This window comes from Panicum virgatum, chromosome 5N (genome assembly GCF_016808335.1).
Source record: "Panicum virgatum strain AP13 chromosome 5N, P.virgatum_v5, whole genome shotgun sequence".
Lineage (NCBI taxonomy): Eukaryota > Viridiplantae > Streptophyta > Magnoliopsida > Poales > Poaceae > Panicum > Panicum virgatum.
Window position 1 is genome coordinate 57,641,061 of NC_053149.1, and position 22,567 is coordinate 57,663,627.

At 43.3% G+C, this 22,567-nt stretch overlaps 2 protein-coding genes across 6 annotated transcripts; both read right to left on the reverse strand.

Annotated features, from left to right (window-relative positions):
* Positions 1-952: 952 nt before the first annotated feature.
* Positions 953-7,676, reverse strand: LOC120672408 (phosphoenolpyruvate carboxylase, housekeeping isozyme-like). 4 transcript variants are annotated; one of them, XM_039952790.1, is made up of 12 exons: positions 7,517-7,674; positions 7,287-7,366; positions 7,000-7,207; positions 5,831-6,222; positions 5,385-5,469; positions 4,993-5,215; positions 4,729-4,832; positions 4,562-4,652; positions 3,450-3,604; positions 2,261-3,259; positions 1,605-1,991; positions 953-1,432 (listed from the first exon to the last, which is right to left on the reverse strand). In XM_039952790.1, exons 1-12 carry the CDS (start codon positions 7,634-7,636, stop codon positions 1,136-1,138), a joined length of 3,141 nt encoding a protein of 1,046 aa, XP_039808724.1. In that variant the 5' UTR covers positions 7,637-7,674; the 3' UTR covers positions 953-1,135. The 4 variants fall into 4 exon arrangements, with proteins under 4 accessions (XP_039808724.1, XP_039808727.1, XP_039808723.1 ...); XM_039952793.1 differs by having other exon boundaries at positions 7,287-7,362; positions 7,517-7,658; XM_039952789.1 differs by having other exon boundaries at positions 7,000-7,362; positions 7,517-7,676.
* A 2,821-nt stretch (positions 7,677-10,497) lies between these two features.
* On the reverse strand, positions 10,498-17,901 carry LOC120672556 (phosphatidate cytidylyltransferase 1-like). Of its 2 annotated transcripts, none has more exons than XM_039953040.1 (12): positions 17,667-17,901; positions 16,280-16,379; positions 15,879-16,132; positions 15,600-15,751; positions 14,858-14,999; positions 14,035-14,191; positions 13,118-13,165; positions 12,948-13,034; positions 11,862-11,990; positions 11,652-11,708; positions 10,961-11,044; positions 10,498-10,840 (listed from the first exon to the last, which is right to left on the reverse strand). In XM_039953040.1, the coding sequence occupies exons 2-12, from the start codon at positions 16,355-16,357 to the stop codon at positions 10,754-10,756; spliced, it is 1,275 nt and encodes a 424-aa protein (XP_039808974.1). In that variant the 5' UTR covers positions 16,358-16,379; positions 17,667-17,901; the 3' UTR covers positions 10,498-10,753. The 2 variants fall into 2 exon arrangements, with proteins under 2 accessions (XP_039808974.1, XP_039808975.1); XM_039953041.1 differs by lacking the exon at positions 17,667-17,901 and adding an exon at positions 16,778-16,828.
* Between the last annotated feature and the right edge of the window lie 4,666 nt (positions 17,902-22,567).

The following is a 22,567-nucleotide window of genomic DNA, read 5'->3' on the forward strand; positions in this document are numbered from 1 at the left end:
CGCACCTACCTCGCCAATGATTTGTTGGTCATGCTCGCCGCGGCCTCTGGCTGGGGCGCTGCGCAAGTGCGACCGAACGCCAGGGAGTTATGGTGGTGTGGCGAGTACGGGCAGGGGCTCGCCGGGGACCCCCGAGGCCGAGACATGGAGGCGTGCGAGAAGGGCCCCGAGGGGGGACAGGCCGCATAAATTCGCGAGCAACTACGGGAGCGCACGGCGTACGCATCATGGTGCCATGCGTAGATACGGCTACTCCCAGTCCTCAATCCGTAAAGTACGCTGATCAACTTGGAGTACTAGTGGTACTAATTTGACCTGCAACTGACTTCTGCTGCATTTAGAAAAACAAAAACAATTTGAGCAGAAAAGAGGTGCGAGTTGGATCGTGCTTCTTTCTTGTGTTTTTTTTTGAAGAATTCTTTCTCCAGCAACGTAAATAAGAAAAGGCATCTGATCCGTTCCGTTGCGTAACCGCCTTGACGCCACAAGCTGACGGCCTAGCCATATCAGTGTAAAGTGAGAGACCTAGATCTCCGCGTGCGCGCCACATCGATATTCCAGTGGACTTGTAGTGGAGCATCATCCCGGTCGATGCCCCTCTCTCGTCCCGGGCACGGACGCGCAGCGCGCTCCGTCGTGCTTCGACTTCTCGCCCGCAACGGCGGCCGGAGGCTGTCGCCGTGCTTGTTGCATTGCATCGCATCTCTCGCCGCCCGCGCCTGGACGGGGACGACGGCGCCACCACCCGGTGCTCGCGGCGGCCCACAGCCTGCACCGTCCACGCTCCACTTGCCGTGGCCTCTCTTGCCGCGGCTCGTGCTGCACGCCGCGGGGCCACTCTGCAGCCTGCTACAAGCTGCCGTGCGGCAGCGAAGACACCGTGATCTAACCAAATAGTATTCACTAGACTAGCTCCTTGACACAAACATACCAGCACCAAACGGCTCATGACTTGAAATAAGAGATGGCGATCGAGTAGGAATATTGGGTGAAATTATTATGGATAAGCATGTAGCATAAGATACTAAGCACGCGAATGGTTCGCGCTGGCAAAGCCACGGCACCAAGGCGTCCATGATTCCCCCTACTACTATGGCTACACCAGCTCAATAACAAGGCACTGGATTCTTCTGCTTCAGCCGGTGTTCTGCATGCCGGCGGCGATGCCCTTCATGGTGAGAATGAGGGTGTCCTCCAGCCCCGGGGCGTCCTCGCTCGTGGTGTTGAGCTTCACCAGCTCCGCGGCTGGCTTCCCGGAGTCCATGATATCCTTTGACAGGTGAGGCCGCGGCTTCACCTCGAAGCTGGGGTCCCTGATGCGCTTCAGCGTGTAGGCCTGGCAAACGTTCAGTGCGGTGATGTAGGAATCACGGATGTGCAGCCTCTGCTTCAGGTAAGGGTCACCCTCCAGAAGATCCTTGTGCCCGGCGACCTGAAATCCAGCAGATCACGTTGCAGTGGGTGAGGCAAGATGCAGTGAAAATCCTATGACCAGATCCAGTGATTGTTATGGTTTCGTTTTAACTCGTTTACGGTCAATCTTATTCAGTTTCTATTTCCTACTAAGCAAGTTTAAGGAATTCACAAAGGTGCAAGACAATCACCTGTAGAAGAAGCCGCTTTGTCTCTTCATAGTTGGCTCTAAGGCGCTCACCAAATGACCACAAATCCTCAGAAACTAGAAGCTTGTCATAGAGAGCAGCTATACCAGGATCACCTTTGGCAAACACCATCTCAACCAAATCTATTGTGACCCTGAAAAAGGGCCACTGGTTGTACATCTCTTGAAGGGTTTGAAGATTCCGTATGTCCTTATCCAAGACATGCTTGAATGCTGCACCGAAACCAAGCCACACTGGTAGGTGGAAACGAGTCTGCGTCCAAGCAAAGATCCAAGGAATTGCACGCAGAGATTCAATGCCTCCACTTGGCTTTCTTTTTGATGGTCTACTTCCAATGTTCATCCTTCCATATTCCATCTCTGGTGTTGCCTATTCGAAAGAAAAACACAATGCCAGGACTAGTTATGCACACAACTAGAATCATTACGAAAATTAAGAAATTTGGAGTTTTACAATGAGTAATGAAATAACAGTAGATGTTCTGCTTGGAACAGTATTGTATTTTAATTAATCTTCAGGACTAGGTTGTAAAATATCCAATACACAGAAAAAAAGTGAAATGCCAGACTCGATAAAAGCTGCAATGAAGTGAAGGTATGTGAAAGAGAAAACACAAGCAAAGAAAATTGAAGACTTACAAGGCGGAAATATTCAACAAAGCGTGGTTCTTCAAATACAATCGATCGATATTCCTTTGTGGCAACAATAGCCATCTCATCCATTAAAGCACGCCATTCTGGTTTTGGTGAAATTGGAGGATGCATGCCATGTTCAAGACTAGCAGCTGTAAAACGTTGCAGGGTTCTAAAGCACAGATGTTCCTCTCCAAAGGATTGCTCGATGACTTCACCTTGAACAGTTACCCGAAGTGATCCATGAATAGTTTCTGGAGGTTGAGACAGTATAGCAAGATGGGTAGGGCCCCCACCTCTTCCCACAGTCCCACCTCGTCCGTGAAACATAGTCAACTTAACCCCATACAGCTTAGCAACCTTGATAAGTTCCTCTTGAGCTTTGTACAGTTGCCAAGCAGCAGAGAAACGACCAGCATCCTTCCCAGAATCTGAATACCCGATCATAACTTCCTGCTTGCCACTGATCCTGTTTCTGTACCACTCAACAGAGAACAGCCGGGCTAGTGCTGCTGGTGCCGCCTCAAGATCTGCAAGTTTTTCGAACAATGGCACAACTCTCAGTGGCTTTTTCACATGACATTCACGCTGCAAGAGCTCAACAGCAAGAACATCTGAGGGAGCTGTAGCCATAGATATTACATATGCACCAAAGCTGTCCGAAGGAAGTTCAGCTAACACATGGAAAGTCTCTAGAACATCAGCAATCTCATCTGATTTGGGAAGGTCAGGACCAAATAATGGCCTCTTTCCATTAAGTTCTGAGAGCAGCCATTCTTGGCGTTTCTCCTCTGGCCATTCACGATATGATCCGATTCCGAGGTATTCAGTTATAGCATCCATAACATCCGTATGTCGGTCAGATTCTTGCCTGATATCAAGTCTAACAAGAGATAGTCCAAATGTGGACACTTGCCGTAAAAAGTCAAGAAGGTTTCCATCTGCAACAGAGCAATCACCGCAGGCACAGAGAGATCTGTAACAGAGCTCAAGAGGCTCCAAAAACTGCAAAAGAAAGCTTCAATCCGTAAGACATAATATGTTCCAAAATAATTGTCCATTATCTTGGGAAAGTTTCAACCTGTTACCATACATCATAGAATCTGATCTTAATACATACTAAAAGTGTACATAGAGTTTTTTTTTAATCCTAGTCATGCAAATCAAATGAACACCACTATTTCACTTTAGATACCTGTTCAACATCAGTGAAGGTTGCCTCCTCAGGAATTTCAGAAAACCCACTTGCTAATAAATGTCGTGCTCTCTCACGTGTGTTGTAGAGTTTATCTCTGACTTCACTGAGAATCACACGATAAGGTTCGCTGGGGGGAACTTGTTTCCAGAATTCTGCATCCAAGAAAAGCAATGTCAGCATGTATTAACTTGACCCAGCTATGTATAAACTGCAGAAATATGAAGGAATATAACGCAAAAAGAAGCACACACAAAATGACAAAAGGTTAAGACGTATGTAGTAAATTCATGTCAATTTCCTATGATGCCAAGCTAAATATTACAGGCTGCATGAATATGGCAACAATCTCTCAGAAAATACTTGCACAGTGATATGATTCTAAATTTCTAATCAAGACAAAACATTGTAAAAGTCAGAAATAGACATCCACATATATCACAAACTAGAAAGAGAAAAACATGATTTAGATTTCAGATATCAAGACCATGACTCCAACGTTGAAAAGAAAGCACATGTACCGATGTGAATCCTGATGATATCTAGCTGTTTCTTAAGATAGCTTCTGGATCATACCTGATACCCTAGTTTAAATGAATGTTTGAAATCCTTAAAATGCTTCTGATTCTTAAAGCTTAAACTTTTCGTAATAAAGATTTTCCCTGTCTTCTTCTCTCAGTTTTTGGAAATGCCCCATTTTTTCTAATTACTAATAAGACTAGGATTTTACTGTTTAAAGTCCCCCCTATATTGACTTTGGTTAGAACTTAGGCTACATTCCTGATCTGCATGTCTCATAGATCAGTCTTCACTCTTCAGCAACTCATATTCATGTGGTTAATAATGTTCGATTCATAACCCAATAGCATAAACTATCAAACTGGACCTGCACTTATTAAGTTATTATGGTTCTTAAATGTCATCTTCTGTTCCTAATTGATGAGGATCCATAATACTCACAAGCAATAAGACAAAAAAGTACAGCAGTTTCAATCCCATGTCAAAGCATAGGTCAGCGACTAGTTTTAAATACTTGGCAGCACATTACAGACAATGCGTAAGGTATTACATAAGATAGTTAAACAAAAAAATTATTATAATGTCATCTGCACCTATATAGTGTTTTGTTGTATCTTTCTTGGAGGAATGATGTAGTTGGTCGACCTTGACACGTAACTCATCGCTGCAGCGCCACATAGATAACTGCATGTATAATAAAATTTCTCGTGAGACTAATATAACTACAGTATTCTAATATAAAAATATGTCCTATTTTTACCTCAAACATAAGGTCCTCTATTTGGGCATTGTACAAATTAGCAGCCATCATTCTAGCCAACAGGCACACATCCCTTGTAACCTCTGGTGTGACTCTTGGATTCCCTGTGGTGGATATCAGATTAGAATTGTACTTCAATCCATTTTGCAAACTTTTATTTGCATGATTCAACACATTATCAAAAAGTATCCAATAGACCAGAGGGAGAGGGAGAGGGAGAGGGAGGGAGGGAGGGAGAGAGAGCATGCAATAGATGTCATGTACCATCACGATCACCCCCCATCCAAGAAGAAAACTGAATAAGAGGAGCATTATAGGGCACCCGCTCATTTATGCCAATGTTCTTAAGGGCAGTGTCAACCCTACGTAAGAACTTGGGTACACCCTTCCATATAGTCTCATGAAAATAACTCATCCCAGCACGCATTTCATCCTGAGGAGTAGGAGGTGCCCGCCTGATTTCATCAGTTCTAAAGGCAGCTTGAATCTGTAGATAAGAAATAATATGTGATATTTGAACCATTTAAATAAATTTTGAGTAAAGATGACAAAGTTTTCATGATTAGCTAGTACAAAGATAGAACACTAATAACACATAAAAGTGTCAAAGATAGAACACTAATAACACATAAAAGTGTCAAAGATAAGGAAATTACCTCTCTTTGAAGTGCTTCATCAAGTTCCTGTTTCTCATCTGGAGTGATGTCCTTTGCGTAAAGTTGGCTTAAACAGTCTCTTATCCTGCAGATTGAAAGGTAAAACATTTATAGCTTTGAAAAGGCAACATATGATTCAACATGACCCAAGAATATCAAATATTTTTTCGATTTCTGTTGTTTCTAAAAGGATGGTCTACCATAGAACCATGCAAGGAAATACTTATATTTACAAAAATGAAAAGGAGGATTGAAAAACAAGGGAAAAACATCATGTTTTCTAGAAAGACCTATGTGTATATAATTCAACATGAGCAACTGTGTTCATCTGGTTTATTGAACACAAATAACAAACATAATCCACAGTTTTTCATACAAGAATTTTAATTCCATCAAATAAATCTTATCCTATCATCTCTAATAATTCACCAAGCTTTAAAACTAACCTGCCATGCTTTTGGAGTAGTGACCTCCTGACTGACTGAGTCGGATGTGCAGTCAGGACAAGGTCGACAGTTTGATTCTTCAGAGCATCGAATACCTCCATAGGGGACTTCTTAAGCTGATGCACAAGCCTCTTTAATGTCTCCTCAATGTCTGATTCAGTTGTTGCCGAGTTTTCATCGACAAAGTCACCCTTCTTCAGTTTTATCCTCCTGCGGTATGCAATCTGGACTTCCTCAGCCAAGTTTGCCAGGATAAGCATGTGTGAGAATGATTTGGTTATGACAATGGAGTCTCCAGGATCCAAGCTGGTCAACACATTCCCAATCTCATCCAGCATTTTGGGGTCAAGCTTACTTTCATACTCAGCAGCTAACTCATAACATTCTTGCACCTATTTACACAAAAGGAGACCTTTACCTTTACAGCATTGCAAGATATAAATTACCACTGAAAAGTAGAGTGGGTTGAAGAACAAACTTGCATCATTGTAAAGATATTTGGGCAAACAGATATCCATAAGTAGCCAAAGAGAAGCAACATACTGTGTGTGGTACAACATAATCATGTAAAATTGTGTATTGATACTCCGATGCATAAAAAAATGTAGCTTTCAATTCTATTATGGTACTTAGGTACTGAAATGGAAATAAGTTTGACCCGCAAACTACCTTGTACCAGCAAACAGTTCAAAGGGCATATATAACTCTAAAAGATCATCAGAAGGCCATAATTATAGTGCAAGTGATCCGCACATCATGGCAGCCCACTAGTTTTGAACATCATGGTAATGTACCATAAAAAAACACAAAGTACATCTTGTACAAGAGTGATCATCAAGTGGAGAAAAAATGGTGCCGCCCCAGTACTACTATGTTTTGTTAAACACAGCACTAACTTCCACCTCTAGAGTGAGTAACAAATTCATATGTGAAGAACGTCACCATTGAAACCCTCAAGGCCCAAATGCCCTATCTGATTCCTCTGCTTTCGCGACCATGCAAGCGCAATTGTATAAACAGATTTCCGAGCATGATCATGCTATCTACCTCCTAAATCGACAACCAGCACCAAAAAGGACGGGAACAAATAGTATCACGGGAAAGAATCAAGCGGAGCATTAATGTACAAATAGTATCACGGGAAAGAATCAAGCGGAGCATTAATGTACCGTCTCCCTGATGTCCTCGCCGTGCAGGTCCTGGAGGATGTCGAGGAACCGGTCGAGGAGCAGGGCGTCGTACTCGACCAGCTTATCGTCGTCGGAGAGCTTCTGCGGGGCTAGCAGCCGCAGCTGCGCGTCGATGGACGTCGCCTTGTCCACCGCATTGCGCGCCATCTCCGTCTCCCCAAGACCCCTCCTTTCCCCGCTCGCACCCCTGCAACAGAAAGCACACAGATCAAAACCCAAGAATTGACATAGGAATAGAAAAGCCCCAGAAATCCATCGAATCCCACCGGGTTTTGACAACCTCTCGCTGCGAGAGGACGATCCGCCGAGACCTAACCTCGCGGATTCCAAGAAAGCACAGGGCTTTCTCGAATGCAAAAATAAATGTCGATTAAACCCCACAAAAATCACCCATTGTACGAACTAGGGACTGTACCACTCCAAGAACAAGATCTAGGAAATAGACTAGTACAATCCTAACGGATCGAACTATCGAAGGGGGAGGAGAGGAAAGCACCTCTCCTGGAACAGGCTTCTCTTTCTGGTGAGGCCAAGACGGGGGGCGGGGTGGGGGGAGATCAACACGACAAAAAACGTTCCTTGATGCTATAGCGGGTTTCCTGCGACGGACAGACATCCACTGCCTCTCTCTGGTGCGATTAGGTATTTATGGGACGGGGCAGGACCGTCGCTTGTGCAGGGAGACTTGGCTGGACTATGGTGGTGAGTGGTGACGGCCCAAGTGGAGCGTTATTCCCTCGCCTCCTGGATGGTTTCATGTTGGAGGCCCGCCGGGAGTTTTGTTTTCTGAAGAAGAATTTTGTTAATTTATTCATACCTCCTAAAGCGCAATGTGTTTTCTAGAGAGATTTATTTGATTCCTTCTGGGATCAGAGGAAGGCTGAAGGTACGGTGGCGATGTGGAAGCAGATCTGGTGGTCAGGAGGTAAAGGAAATAGCATGTTGATACAAATAGTATCACGGGTAAGAATCAACGACAAATCTATTTATCGCACGCGTGGGTAGAAGGTGCCGCATCGCAGAAGGGGATGCTCGTCCCTGCAGGTAAGCCCGCAAGCCCTGTTTATCTTCCTCCTTGAGCTCGCGATGGTTAGAAGAAAGGGGAGAGGGAGGGGGTGGAGCAGCCGTTGGCGAGGGGTGGTAGGTGGACGTAGCGGCGGGTGGTGGTCAAGATGGTGGAGCCTTTAGGGCAGGGGCGGAGCTAGACGCTGCAGCCACCGATGTCAGCTTTATTAGAGGTTGGTGTCAGCGCAGTGAATGAACAGTGTTTTCTCACTGATTTTTGAGGAAGTCATCGTTGTCAGCTGACAACAACACTAACACATAGCTCCGCCCCTGCTTTAGGGTTTTGGGTTGCCAAGGCTTTTATGGCCGGCGGCCCTATAGAGGAGGGGGCCGGGGTGGGGGTGGGCGGCGGGGGGGGGGGGGGGGGGGCAAGGAGAAGGCGGCGGCCGTAGACAGATGGCACGGCGCCGAGCTTGGTTAGCGATGGTGGTGGTGGAGGCAGAGGCGCCGAGGCCGTGGGAGGTAAGGGCGCTAGCTGATGCGATTGCAGGTAGTGATGAATAAACGCCCCCATAATCAATCAGAGACTTTCTCAGGGATTCGTTTCTCGGAGAAACGTTTCTGTGGAGATACAGGTGCAAATTGTAGTAAAAAAAGACTTTTATAGACTCGTTGGATACTGGAAACATTTTTTGTTTTTATCTCTGAATCCTTAATATGAATTCTCATGTTTGCCGTTCGCTAGAGACTAGAGATTATCTTGTTTATGAAGAGAAATGCTTTTTGAAAGTTCCTACCAAACACAGCCTTAGGTTGAAGGACAGGGCAAGGGCCAAGGGAGCAAGTCGTCGTTAGAAGCGCAAGAGAAGTGAGGGATGATGCATTGCTACGGAACTTAGGTCGGTCTACTAAAACGAATCGGATGGTTAGCCTAGCTAATATTAGGTACTATCTCGCTCATTTATGCACATTTTCAGACATCATTAGAAATGACAATCTTATATTGGTAGAAATCTATGTAAAATGCTTAATTATTTCCATCAGTTTAAACTTATGAATTAAACTGGTTGTTTTTTTTATGAAACAATTAAACTGGTTGGTGCATACGAATCAATATGATATCAAGATTAGTGGTTTATTCTAATGGACGCAATTAGTCAAAATGGTTGTAGTTGGCTCCTATGTTCCATGCTCTAGGTTTGAGGGAGTCTGCGCATTAGAGAAGTATAAGCGAATTGTTTGTATTTTTCTCCATCATGTTTTAGGCATGTCCGTGATATAAGTGTTAAACTATAAGTATGCATTTAGTTTGGGGGTAACATGCGATGGGATGGTTCTATCCCTAACATTTGCGATAGGATGGAGAATGAGATGATCCTTATTTTTTCGGGTTGGCTGATTGTATTTGTATTGAGGGATTAGGATGGGTTAGTTCAAAAAATGGATGGATATGTCATCTCCGGTTTTGCCCAGTTTTCTCCATTAAGTCTGTTGGTGACCAAAGTTACACACATTTTAAGGACTCCCACTACAGTTAATCGATAATGCAACTATGGATACATTTCCATTTAAGAACAATCCTCTTATCCTCATGCATATGGTGTTTTTCCTCCCACTAGAATTATTGTTTGCCCTAAGTGGAAACTTTATACGGCACCTCGCAATTTTGTAATTGTAACGTGGCCATGTTCACTCAATAGAAAGCTATCTGCCAGATGTTCACACTAACACATCATAATCGATCGCGTATTATGCAATAAGATATCATGGGCGATTGCCATGATTTGCAAGAGGTGCTTATCCTGATCACAAGGCATCACAACCCAGATAGCAACAAGGCCTAGCCCGGAGCAGATATCCAAGGGTAGAACCGTTGCGTGTTGATGATCGTTGATTCGCACTAACCAATAACCATGGCTCAAACATAAAGCATCGACAGGTTCCTCCACCTCCAGATTCTTGTACTGGCGAACCTCAAGCACACGGCGAAACAGAATCGGAAGGGAAGACACCGGTTATTCGAGCCATGATGATGTGTCCCGCCAACTTTACTTTCTCCGATGATGTTTCCGTATGCACACAAGGAAGGTTTCGGAGTCTGGTAGCCACTAGCCATGATATATGGATCACTGTAGATGTCATCAACGCTTTCAGCCTTTCATAGTCTTGGCTACCTCTACCTGGCTTGCGAGCATTCTCCCTTCAACGGAGCATGCATGATTGTAGAAAGAAACGTTTACATTGATGCACCACATGAATGCAGGTTAAGGGAAACAATAACATTTCTTTTGCTACGCATGCTAACTTAATAAACATGCAAGGAAGAGCCTGATGGCAGAGAAAAAGCGAGGAAATAAGAATTTGCTCTGCTCCCTTCTTATTCTATGCATCCTCGAACATTTGGTCCGGAATCAGGACCACTAAGTGATAAGCAAGAATACAGCTTTCCAGGTCCCTGGTCACAATATAAGAGGGAAGAAAAGATGATAAGGGAATATAATTAGCACGGCATATATGATAAACTGCATAAGGCAGCGTCAGTGGAGAGCGAATAAAGCACCTAAAAGCCATTCATTCTCTCCTTTCTACCATTCTGTACAATGGTTTAAACAAGGCATCGCTATATCATTGTGCATTAGAGCAATGCTGCTATACACGAATCTAGAGCTACAGAATGAGCCGAAGGCTTAAATACACAACACATCATGCTTCTCATAAGCACATTAACTCAGCTTTGCATCTGCCTCTCATGGAAGATTTCGCCAAGCTGCTTGTACAAGTATTTTTGCTCCTCATAGGTTAGGTTTCTTATAATCTGAATGACAGAAGGTTGATACTGGTTAGAATCACACAAGATAAATTGCTGAAAAGAAGAGAGAACTGCTCAAGATAATGGAATAAATATTATTAAATAATAAGGTATAATGATCCTAACCTGATCCAAGATTATCTCAACAGAGAAATTCTGGGGCGCAATGAATGATTGGTGGTATATGTACGCAAACACTGCCATAACCATCTGAGGAAAATAATACAGAAAAAATTTCTAAGATGTAACATATTGATCATGATATTAATGCATGAGATTGCTTCAGTTTGGAGCAAGTGAAAACACAAAGGGCGGAATTCCCCTTTCAATAAACTGATGTGTTTTTATCAACACAAGAACAAGACAATTACCAGCAACATATGTATTTTCAAATGAAGCTTTCGCATAGCCATTCATGTGGCTCCAGTTGCACTTACCCAAGATTTTGTTTTACAGCAATGTAAATTTAGTCATATACCAAAGGGTTCATCTCCCACCACTTCTACTTTCTCAACATAATTTTGCTAGTTGGTTTATTGGTCAATCCATAAAGACACATGAAGATCAAGCCCAAACAAATTAAGCAGCACAAAATGTAGCTAAATGGAGGAATGACATATGTAATTTGAAGTTGCTACTACTGCCATCATCAGATTAGACATTTGGTTCAAATGATAGTTTTATAACTGATTGTTTGGACTAGCCACAACCCAAAGGCCTGTTACACAATACCAATAGAATGAGGATGCTAAAAGCTTGCAAAAATATAGGTCAGCAACATATCCATATAGCCAGAATGTTTCTCAGAGATACTTACTTGACAATCCATTCTGTCAGTAATCCCCCCATGCCCAGGTATGCTGTCACCAAAATCCTATATTTTTTGAAAAAAATTATCTATCAATCGAAGTAAAAATTAGCCTACCCCAACTTGCTTGGGAAAAAAGGCTATGTTGTTGTTGTATCAATCGAAGTAAAAAAATACAAGTAACCCTAAAGTTAGCGAAATAATGGAGCAGTATATTACCTTTATCTTAAAAGCCCTCTTGAAGCCACTTGCAAAAAAACCTCCAAATGGTGCTATTATTGATGCAAACAGACCTAGGGCTAAAGCATGCCACTGCACCGGCATAATGGCAACTTCTTTCCATGGGAACTGTTAAGAGACACATGTAATTAAATAAGTTCAATAAACAAAGATCCAGAAACTCTAGAAAGATAAAAACAAAACCAATGATGAAGCAATAGATTAAAGATAACTAATTCTAATGTATGTAATACTACACAAGATAATATAGGGATGGGAAAAAGAATCAAGCTAACTTTAATCTTCAGTTTGGACTCAAGCAATCAACAGAAAGAAAAAGGAAAGACCAACACAAAGAACTAGGTGGCATTGCATATAAGAAGAAATAGGAACCCAAGTTCGGGGGGAAACACGACATGAACCCGGGTGGTGGCTATGTACACCTATACACCGCCCACCACCTCAGTTAGGCTCAGATCTCCTACTCAGATCATGTGGGCACCATCCATGACATACAGATATCACTGTTTTTTCCCGAGGTCTGAATGGATTCCTTTACAAAATTCAAATGGCTAGCTACCTTTTGAACCAAGTATCCAAATTGCAAGCAATTTAAAATTATCATGTTCCCCACAGCAACATCAACAGAATGAGATCAATCATGGCTATGTTTTGACTACATAAATATGGCATGTCATCTCATGTAGCGGCCATATAAAAGGAGATGATATCTGTTAAAGTCTCCATCTGACTATTCTTCCCCTGAGTGTAAGTGTACTTATTTGATGGTATCGCAAAAAGGATTGAAGTTGAACTCGGAATACCATCCCTTTTTTTTCTGTTCAAGTTTAATGTATACAATCAGCCGTTTCTGCACAATTGAGCTAGTTGTAGTAGCATTATTTCCTTCAGCTCAACAAAAACAGAACCAGGTGTTTTTTGGGGCAACCACCTCTCGAATTGGATGAAAAAATTTGTTCCTTTTGGAACAATGTGTTGGTTAGGGATTACTATCAATAAGACGCCATTTTAGAGTACAAGGAAAATATTAAAATAATTAAATTGAGCAAAAGACATTTTCCTCACCCAGTGTGCTACCCATTCTCCCAACGAGTAATGCTCTGGCTTAAACATTGGACCAGGATCGCAATAAAGCCATCCAGTTGACAGATCCTGAAATTATTTGCATGAAAAATTAGTAACACAGTAGCAACTTGGCCATACAACAATCATACTCAGAAGAAAATTTCTGTCACCTTTCTGGGGCATGTCAACCATCGGGAATGGCCCATTACATTTGCCAACTGCCACAGGAAAAAAGAAAATGAACAACATATCATTTAGAACTAAAAACAAATAGCTATATTTTTCCAGACAGAATTGTAGTGGATTATTATTTGAAAACCCAACCTTCAAGAGTTTGTATACAGGTGTATTCCCAGGATATATAAACTCTGAGGGACCAACATAAATCTTCACATTGCAGAATGTTTTTGACTTGTAAGGTTGATAATGAAAGAAAATAAGTCGCTTGCCTCAGGTTTTAGCCCTGTAGTGCAGGCTCGTCGCTGTACTTTTGTAGTTGGCACCGCGATATTCTAGTTCTGTGTGTTGGGGTGTGTTCTGGTAGGGTTTACACCCTTCCTTATGGCATGAAATAGTTCAAGAATACGTTATATTTTTCTTCTTAATGGGAGCAGCACAAGGGATGATGGCATGAAAGCCGGAAAGGAAGTATTGTTGATTCATTCATTGCTCGAGAGATTGTTAAACAACATTGAGCCATGGAGAAAGCGCTGAGGGCTTTTCATTTTTCTCTAAAGAATGGGCAAAACATATTCTTGAAAATATGATTCTGTTGTCGAGGTCCGCATGGGAAAAGTGCCTAGTGCACTATAAATATATGAGTAATACTACTGATGTGCAAGTGATCAACGAGAAGGGAGGTCAGAATTTTGGTTGTGAGTAATAACTAACAAGAGAAAAGGTGGTGGTGCCAGTGTAATTAGTAACCTGTAATGCAGTCTCTAACCACACTTCCATACAGGAAAACACAAGTGGACAATACTATAACACATCAGGAAGACCAATGCAACACTTAATGTTCATCATTTAAAAAAAATCAAATGTTGCTGTAAAAAGTAGCCTGATAGGGAATTTAACAAAGCCTCACCAGAAATGCAGAGATGATAGTTGTCACTGATGCACCAATAAAACCTTCCCAAGTTTTCTTTGGGGACAACTTGATTAGTGGTGTTCTCCCAAGAAAGAACCCGAATAAATAAGCAAAGATATCATTGATCACAATGAGTGAAGCAGGCAGAAGAAACCTAAGTACAGCATTGTAGATGCACGGAGTTCATCAGTTTCAGTTGTAGCATAATATCAATTACTTAGTAAATTAAAGAACAAATCTTCTGCAATATACATCTTTGGCATAAAATAGTTCAAACTCAACTCAAAAGGAAGAAACAAAAAGAACAATATACCTTCCAATGAAATGGAAAGTGCAAGAACGAATCAAAAGGCACAAAAGTCAGACAGGGCCACAGGGCATTATACCAACATTAGTATTCATAAGATATATTGCAGGATCTAATTAGAAGCCTTCACTATCACAGAAGCTCATACAGGTCAACAAAGCTAAACCAGAGCATGGTATTAATGTTACTAAAGTAACAAATGTGAACGCTAAATACTGTAGAGAGGCACATAGTGTCAGAGAATGGAAGTGCAGAAAATTTCTTCTTATGGCTGTACAAAAAGTAAGGCAGAATGAAATTCAAAGTTTTAATTAATTTGCATGTTTAGAACAGATGAAGATAAAAAATTAGGATTCCTTTTCCGGAAGACAGCGAATCTTCTGGATGCCGATGGCAATACCAAATAAATACATGTCTAATACCTAAAAACTGAATAAAAATGGCAAAGCACTCCACATATCCCAAAAAGTTGAAACACTAAACAGGGTATTAATAAAGAAACAAATCACTTACCAGAAAATCCCTTCAAATATGTTTGCCACAGTGAACGAGGACTGTGCAAAAACTGTTAAAAGTATCATGTGCGTCCACGCATACTGTTTGAATTGGTACTTGTATGTCTTTTTCTTCAGAGTCAAAATAAACCATACAAACCCTGGATCAAGGGAGCCACAAATATTACCTTTTGCCAGATATGAACTAGAAATTGGAGATAAGCAGGTTATCCGTTGTTAAAGCATGACCATAAACCCATGCAATCTAAGTGTATCAATGAAGACACTGCAAAGACTAATATGTACGTAATGGTAACCACTTAGGCAGGCATTTACAGTACAAAAATTGGGCGCTGGACATTTGCAAACTCTAATGCTCAATAATCAAAACTACTGATGCAACGTTTCCACCCGCTGATGTTCATATGAATAATAACACCAAACCTTAAAAAAAAAACAAAGGTGAATTTTCCCATTTAAATCAACTGAGCAGCTATCAGCCAAAACAATGCCTAGCAAAAAAATTGCAGAGTAACATGGAATCACCATCGCATTCCTCTAACTAAACTGAAGAATAGCAGACAGTGATATATTAATAAGTTATCAAGAGGATATAGTCCGTTTGGATAGAATCTTTTAATGCAAGAATCAAGATCATAATTAGAACAGAATCACATTGAAACATTCTAAATCCAGAATGAAGTTTTGTAATGTCTTTACTAGAGGAAATCATTACATGTTGCAAGAAGTACTGAACCTACCTGCAATATAAAGAAAATAGCAAATAAACATCTGGTACTTTATTAGGCCGCTGACGACCTTATACAGTAAGTGATCTGAAGTTACTGTATTCACAAGCTGCCGACTAAGAAAGCGCCCATAAGTGTACAGCATCGCCGTGAAAAAGAAGTGCCTACAATGGGAAATAACCTTGTACATAAACGACACAAGGGAAAAAGGTACTGTTGAAATGCATGGCAACTGTGGGATTGACAAATTCCTATTTGAAGGTAGTAGGATCAAAATGGCCCAAAGATTACCAATTCAGCAGTCGGAACCCTGGCAGTTGTTTTTCTTCACTGGATTTTCTGAGTAGGTTGAAAAGCTCTCTTGCCATGTATATTTGAATCACAACAACCATGGCCCAGATATATAGATGACCCATGTAAACAATCGAGGCAAAGCCTCCAATCATCCATACTGTTGAATATGTACGGATAAGCATTGATTTATACTTGTTCCGATCATTGACAAGCAATGGCTGTCCATTAGCTCTATTCCCATCCGCGGTAGCCTGAATATGTTATCATGATTAGTTACGAAAAGGAGCACCTGAAGCAGGCTGCTAGTCAAGCTTTGTACCATGCAGCAATGTAAGTATTATCTGAAATATATAGAGAAGACAGAATGTGATAAAGAGCAAAAAGAAGAAATTGCTAACCTCACTTGGCTGTCTCCGACGTCTAACACGCCCTGTGTGAGAAGCAGAAGCATCGCTAGAGCTGGTGTCCCTTTGCATAACTGGTGCTTGAAAGTCAAATCTATATAGAAATGAAAAGCAAAATAGGCAGGCAGACCAGATTTGATTATGAGACGAATACAAATAATGTAGAAATTTATACACATACGGATACATCAATGAGTGTTTAGAATTGATTCTGAAAAAGGGTCCTCGAAGCAGAACCCCAGTTAATTGGTCTAAAAAAAATTCAGTGGTTCACCACCAGGCAAGCAAAACTCAATCTAGCAATAAGGTAGGCATCCAAAGTGGGGTTCAAACACGGGGAGTGGGGGCTGGGGTTCAGCTGAACCCTCAAACAGTTTTGGAAAACAAACACGAGCCAGTACTCCCCCAAAAGGCAAGGAAGGTTTGGATTTCGGGGCTCGCAGCAAAACGAGCAACCCATCCATCCAACTCAAAGCAGGCTAGGGTTCTCACCAGCGAAGTGCCGCCGTTTGGAAGCAGAGGCGGCGCGCCACGGCGGGGGGGGTGCCGTCAGCTGGCCGGCGGCCCCGCCACGGCCAGGGCACGGGACGAGGAATCCCTGTTTTAAAAAACGTTTTAAAACTACGTTTAATCTTGATTAAACTCTAAACTTTGGCCTAGCGTTGCGTTTAATCACAGTGTCGTTTAATCACAAAAGACGTTTAATCTACGTTTAATCACAAAAAACTCTAAACCATAGGCTAGCGTTCACCTAACGTCTAGCGTTTTTTAAAACCTTGCGAGGAATGAAGGAAGGGGATTAGCGAGGTGGAGCTTTGCCGTTTAGGGCTTGCCGAGGCGGGGTGCTTGTTTTTTTTTCCTCCCCTCCCGCAACCCTAACACATGCGTATTCCTTCCTGTGGCACCGGGACGAGCCTTGTCATTGTCAAGCCTACTGCTACTAGTAGCATTAGTCTATGGCCTGCCGCGCCCACGCGCCCGCACAGCGCCAGCGATCCGCGCAACGGACAAGCACATCGCTCTCGCGATAATTAATTGCCGCTCGCAACCGCTCATCCAGAGCCGTCCCAGATCGTCTCAATTAACAAACCCAAGCCTCGCACCCTCCAGCTAACAAAAATCGACGGGTGGACAGCTAACACTCGCGGGGCGTGATTGACAGACATATTCCCCCCGAATCTCCCAGCCGCCGGCGGCGAGAAAACTTCGCCGTGCGCTAATCCCCTCGCAGTGTTCCTGTGTTCGCACCAGCAATCCAGACTTCCAGAGCGAACACGCCACAAACTCAAGCGCACGCGCTCCACTGAAAGCAGGAACTCCCCGGCGGCGTGACAGCGGAGGGAGCGGGAGCAGCCTCACTGGGGAAACGGGGGAGAGGTACCTCGAGGTGGCGGAGGAAGAGGGCGGCGCGGTCCGGAGTCCGCCTGAGCACCGCCTCCCCGGCGGCGAGGGCGGCGCGCGCGTGGGAGCGGGGGCTTTGTGGAGAGAGCGCTGCCGCCTCCCGACTTGTGGAGAAGGGAGGGGGGAGCGGAGGGAGCGAGTTGTGGCGCTCGGGTTCCCACCTGGTGCGTGTCGCCGCCCCGCTGGGGAATTCCTTGCTTTAATTCCGGTTGGCGTGCCTGCTTTTTTTTTTTTTTGATACTGGCGTGCCTGCTTTAAACCGCTCGCTCTCGGCTTGCTGAGGCCGAGGGAAAGCAAAGCTTGGGGGGTTGGAGAACGCCGTGGAACGAAACGGGTGGACGGCAGGAGGTAAGTACGCACACCATAGTTCAAATGAATTGACAGCAGGGGGCCCATGGGAAGTGCACATATAATATCTCCGTTCCAAAATATAAATATTTATTGGTTTTTGTTAATCATGTTTGACTATTCGTTTTATTCAAAAAATTTGTGAAAATATTATTTATTTTGTTATGACATGTTTTATCATCGTATATATTTGAAGTATATCTTAATTATTTTTATTTTTTCTTAAATTTTGTGAATAAGACGAATGATCAAATATGATCAGCGGAAGTCAACAAATGTTTATATTTTAAGACGGAGGTAGTAGCATGGTAAATTTCTTCAAGTTGTTTTGTACTGCCAGGCTAGCACTGTAGAGCCTCGCACTGCCAGCACTGTAGCAGGGTTTCCCGAACGTTTGCCCGGTCGTCTCAAAATTGGCTTGTGTTGGTTCACCGTTCACGTTCACTGGCTGTTTTTGCTTAAAAAAACGTTCACTGGCTGTTTGAATCGAAGAAGAATTAGTGAATTACGGCTGAGCAATCTTGTTCGTGCGTAGCCGATGGCCCACGCCCATTTGAAAATGTGGAGGAAAATCATAGCGCCCATTTAGAAATGTGGAGCAAAATGATTGATGTATACATAACATGAAGAGAGGTACGCTAGAGGGCGTGGTTATGGGTTGATTGTTTATTTGGCTTGTGCAAATGAATGCTTGTGAAGAAAATTTAATTTTTGCTATGCAACTGTGTCTCCAACATTTTATTCCAATACTATAATTCAAATGTCGAATTTAAAATATTTTTGCGGGATTTTATGACCCTTGACCAAGCTGCAAAATTCTTTGAAAGTTTAAGAACAACCAATTTGTTTTTTTTTTCTGAGACTAAACTACAAAGTTATTTTTGTGTGATTCTTGTTGTGTTGTGTTATTCCTCAGTTTGTCTTCCTTATGTTAAATTTTGGCGATTTTTAGAGATCAGGAAGACCTTGTTTTCAGATTTTGAATCACAGCCATTTTTTTCACGTCACCCTGGGCCCACCCGTCAGGGCCTTCTTCCACCCCTCCCCTGTTCCTCCTCGTGCACCATTGTGCAGCAGGGACGGCGCACCACGCCGGCAGCCGCGGGTTCGGCCAGCGTGGCCGGGCGCCGCGCCCGGCCGCCCGCTCCCCCAATCCGGCCCCTAAACCCTAGCCCCTCTCCAGTTCTTCCCCATTGCAGCCGCCACCTCCTTCTTCCCCAAATCCGGCCATCTTCGATTCGTCGTCTCCGGTGAGCCCTTCTCAAATTGCTCGCAACCAAAGCTTCCTCACACTCCCCTCGACCCGTTCCGGCCATTACCCCTCGTTTTCCCCAACCCTGCAGGCTTCCCGATGAGCTGCTCCGCCCGCCATCGCCTCTGCTCGCCGCGCCACCTCCCTGCAGCGTCGTTCGCCCGTCCACTCCTTGGGTGAGCTTTGTCCCATCCCAAAACACGCCATGCGCCTGCTCCCTGCTCTGCTCCGGCCCTCCCTGGCCACTCTCACCGCCGGCTGCTGTGCTGCGCCACGCGTGGGCGCATGCTGAGCCTGACCCATTCCATTGCTATCCGCGGCTTCCTCTTCGTGCTCCCCATCGAGCCCGCCTTCCTCTTCACCCTCCATATCAGTGCTCCCCGAGCCCGCCCTCCAGATCCGCGCACCGCCACCCCATCCCCGGCGGCGCGGACGCGGCGTTCGGCATGAAGGAGACGCCGCCGGGGCAGCAGCCGCAGCCGCAGCCGGCGCGCGCGCGTCTCCTCCCTTCCCCGCGGCGCCTTTCACCCCGCCACCGCGCGGGGCACCCCCAGCCCCAGCCCGGCTCCGGGCCTGGCCACGCGTCGGCGCACCTCAGCACGCCCCCAGCCCGCCGGTCTTCTCCTCGCTGCTACGCCCCGCGGCCGTGCCCTTCCACGCCACGCCGGCCTCGCCCCCCCCCCCCAATATTTTTTTATTTTTAACCTATTTTTCAATTTTATTTTAAAAATAACTCGCCCAGATATATATTTGCAAATCTAACCCTTTTGGTCGCGCCGGTCTGCGCGGCGTGACAAAAACACGCTGTCGCGCCACATGCATTGGCGTGACAAGATGTGCCACGTTGGCACGCTTCGGAGCACTCGGAAAGGGTCTGCCAGCTCATATTCCACGTGTCAACCTTGTCACGCCACTCCCACCGGCGTGACAGTACAGTCTTGTCACGCCACCCCCGCTGGCGTGACAAGGTCTGATTTTAGAAAAATCATATCTTTTTTCATACGAACTCGGATGGAGATGATTTTTATACAAAAATTGTAGCTCTCAACGATATCTACAACTTTGTAGGTTTGAGTTTTTTCATTTGAAGTCATTAAGATGGTTAAATAATTGATTTAAACTTTTGACAGCATATTAAGCACTTTACCTCTATCGGATAATTTCTAACTTGACATGTTTGTCATGGTTCTACAAATTAAGTTCTATAAAATGTTTGATATATGAAATAATATGGACTAAATATAATAATAGTTCGATAAGAGATACAATGATAAATCGAACTATATCATCATCGATCATTGAGTACGGAATATAATGCAACACTCTATGTATTATTAATTATAGCTTTAACTTGTGAGTTGGTCCATACTAATAGCGTGGCTAGTTTTGCTACGTTTTGTTTTTTTATTATAAATACTTTGTTGTAGCAGGCTATTTTGTTTGTTCCCCTGGAGTTTGTTCTTCAACCACTATACATCACTAAGTCTTATTATACATATTTTCACATTGCCTATCAAATTACGTGCATATACATTATATCTATTTTGTACAAATCAACTCCGAAGTTACATGTGCATATGTACAACCGTTTTGCCACCACCACCTGTATGGAGACTTCTCTACTACCGTTGTGCCGAATTTCTTACGGTCCCTGACGTTGTTGGAAGCCCATATACAGATAAGCATATAAAACAATCAATAATTGTGTTATTCTTTTGCATCCATATATTATGTTGTTTTGACTCCATCATCATGCCCCATCATTTTACTTCCATCTATCAGGATCAACCTGTTTTGATCCCCATTAGACGTGCCATACGACATAATCTTGATTGGGTGGGAAAGTCTGACGAATTTTTGTATTCGACATGGACTCTATAATTATATTCTAATTTTTTAATTCTTTAATTATGAAATTAGATATTTTTCAATTGTATATGATATGGCCTCTTGAGTCAGTTTAGATCATTAGTTCTTCGTAAAATACAATGGTGTAAATTCTTCTCCTTTTTAGATTAATGTATAAGTTTCTAGACCCTCTCGACGAACGTGGTGTCTCTTTTTTTTTCTATAACAACACTTGCTTATTAATATAATATATATCTAGAGTGGTGGGACCATGGAGGCACCTTGAGCGATGATCTTGGCTAGCCAAACCAAGCAGTGCAATCGATAAGCGCTGCGCTGACCAAAGGAGATACAATGAAAAGAAGGCCATACGATGGAGAACAACAAAGTACCCATTTCATCTAAACCACTTAATTACTAGTATAAAACTTACACATTTGTATCTTTTTCAAACTGTTATCATATTTTAATATCTTAATCTTTCAAAAAAATACTTGATCTAGTTTATAGCTATAATTAATAATACATAGAGTGTTGCATTATATTCCGTACTCAATGATGATATAGTTTGATTTCTTATTGTATCTATTATCGAACTATTATTATTTAGTCCATATTATTTCATATATCAAACATTATATAGAACTTAGTTTGTAGAACTATGATAAACATGTCAAGTTAGAGATGATCCGATAGAGGTAAAGTGCTTAATATGCTGTCAAAAATTTAAATCAATTATTTAACCATCTTAATGACTTCAAATGAAAAAATTCAAAACTACAAAGTTGTAGATATCGTTGAGAGCTACAATTTTCGTATAAAAATCATCTCCATCCGAGTTCGTATGAAAAATATATAATTTTTCTAAAGTCAGACCTTGTCACGCCAGCGGGGGTGGCGTGACAAGGCTGTACTGTCACGCCGGTGGGAGTGGCGTGACAAGGTTGACACGTGGAATATGAGCTGGCAGACCCCTTCCAAGCGCTCCGAAGCGTGCCAACGTGGCACGTCTTGTCACGCCACGCAGACCGGCGCGACCAAAAGAGTTAGATCTGCAAATATATGTCCGGGTGGGTTATTTTTAAAATAAAATTGAAAAATAGGTTAAAAAAAATTCCCGCCGGCAGGCTCCACAAGCAGGCAAGGCGGTAAAAAAAATTCCCGCCGGCAGGCTCCACAAGCAGGCAAGGCGGTGCAGCACCGCAACGAAAGCGGGAGCTGCAAATCGACAGCCCGCGCCAGTTTTCCTCTCCCGGGCACGTGTCACCCACGGAGCGTTCGGTCGCTCTCGAGCCTCCCTCTCCGGGGTGCATAGTAAGTAGAGTATTAATCGCTGAAGTTAAAGAATGGGGGCCTAGGCACCGTTGACCGCTGACGCGCTGCATGATGTCTGCGCAGCTGAAGTGCTGAACTCTCTCGCTCGCTTACCACCA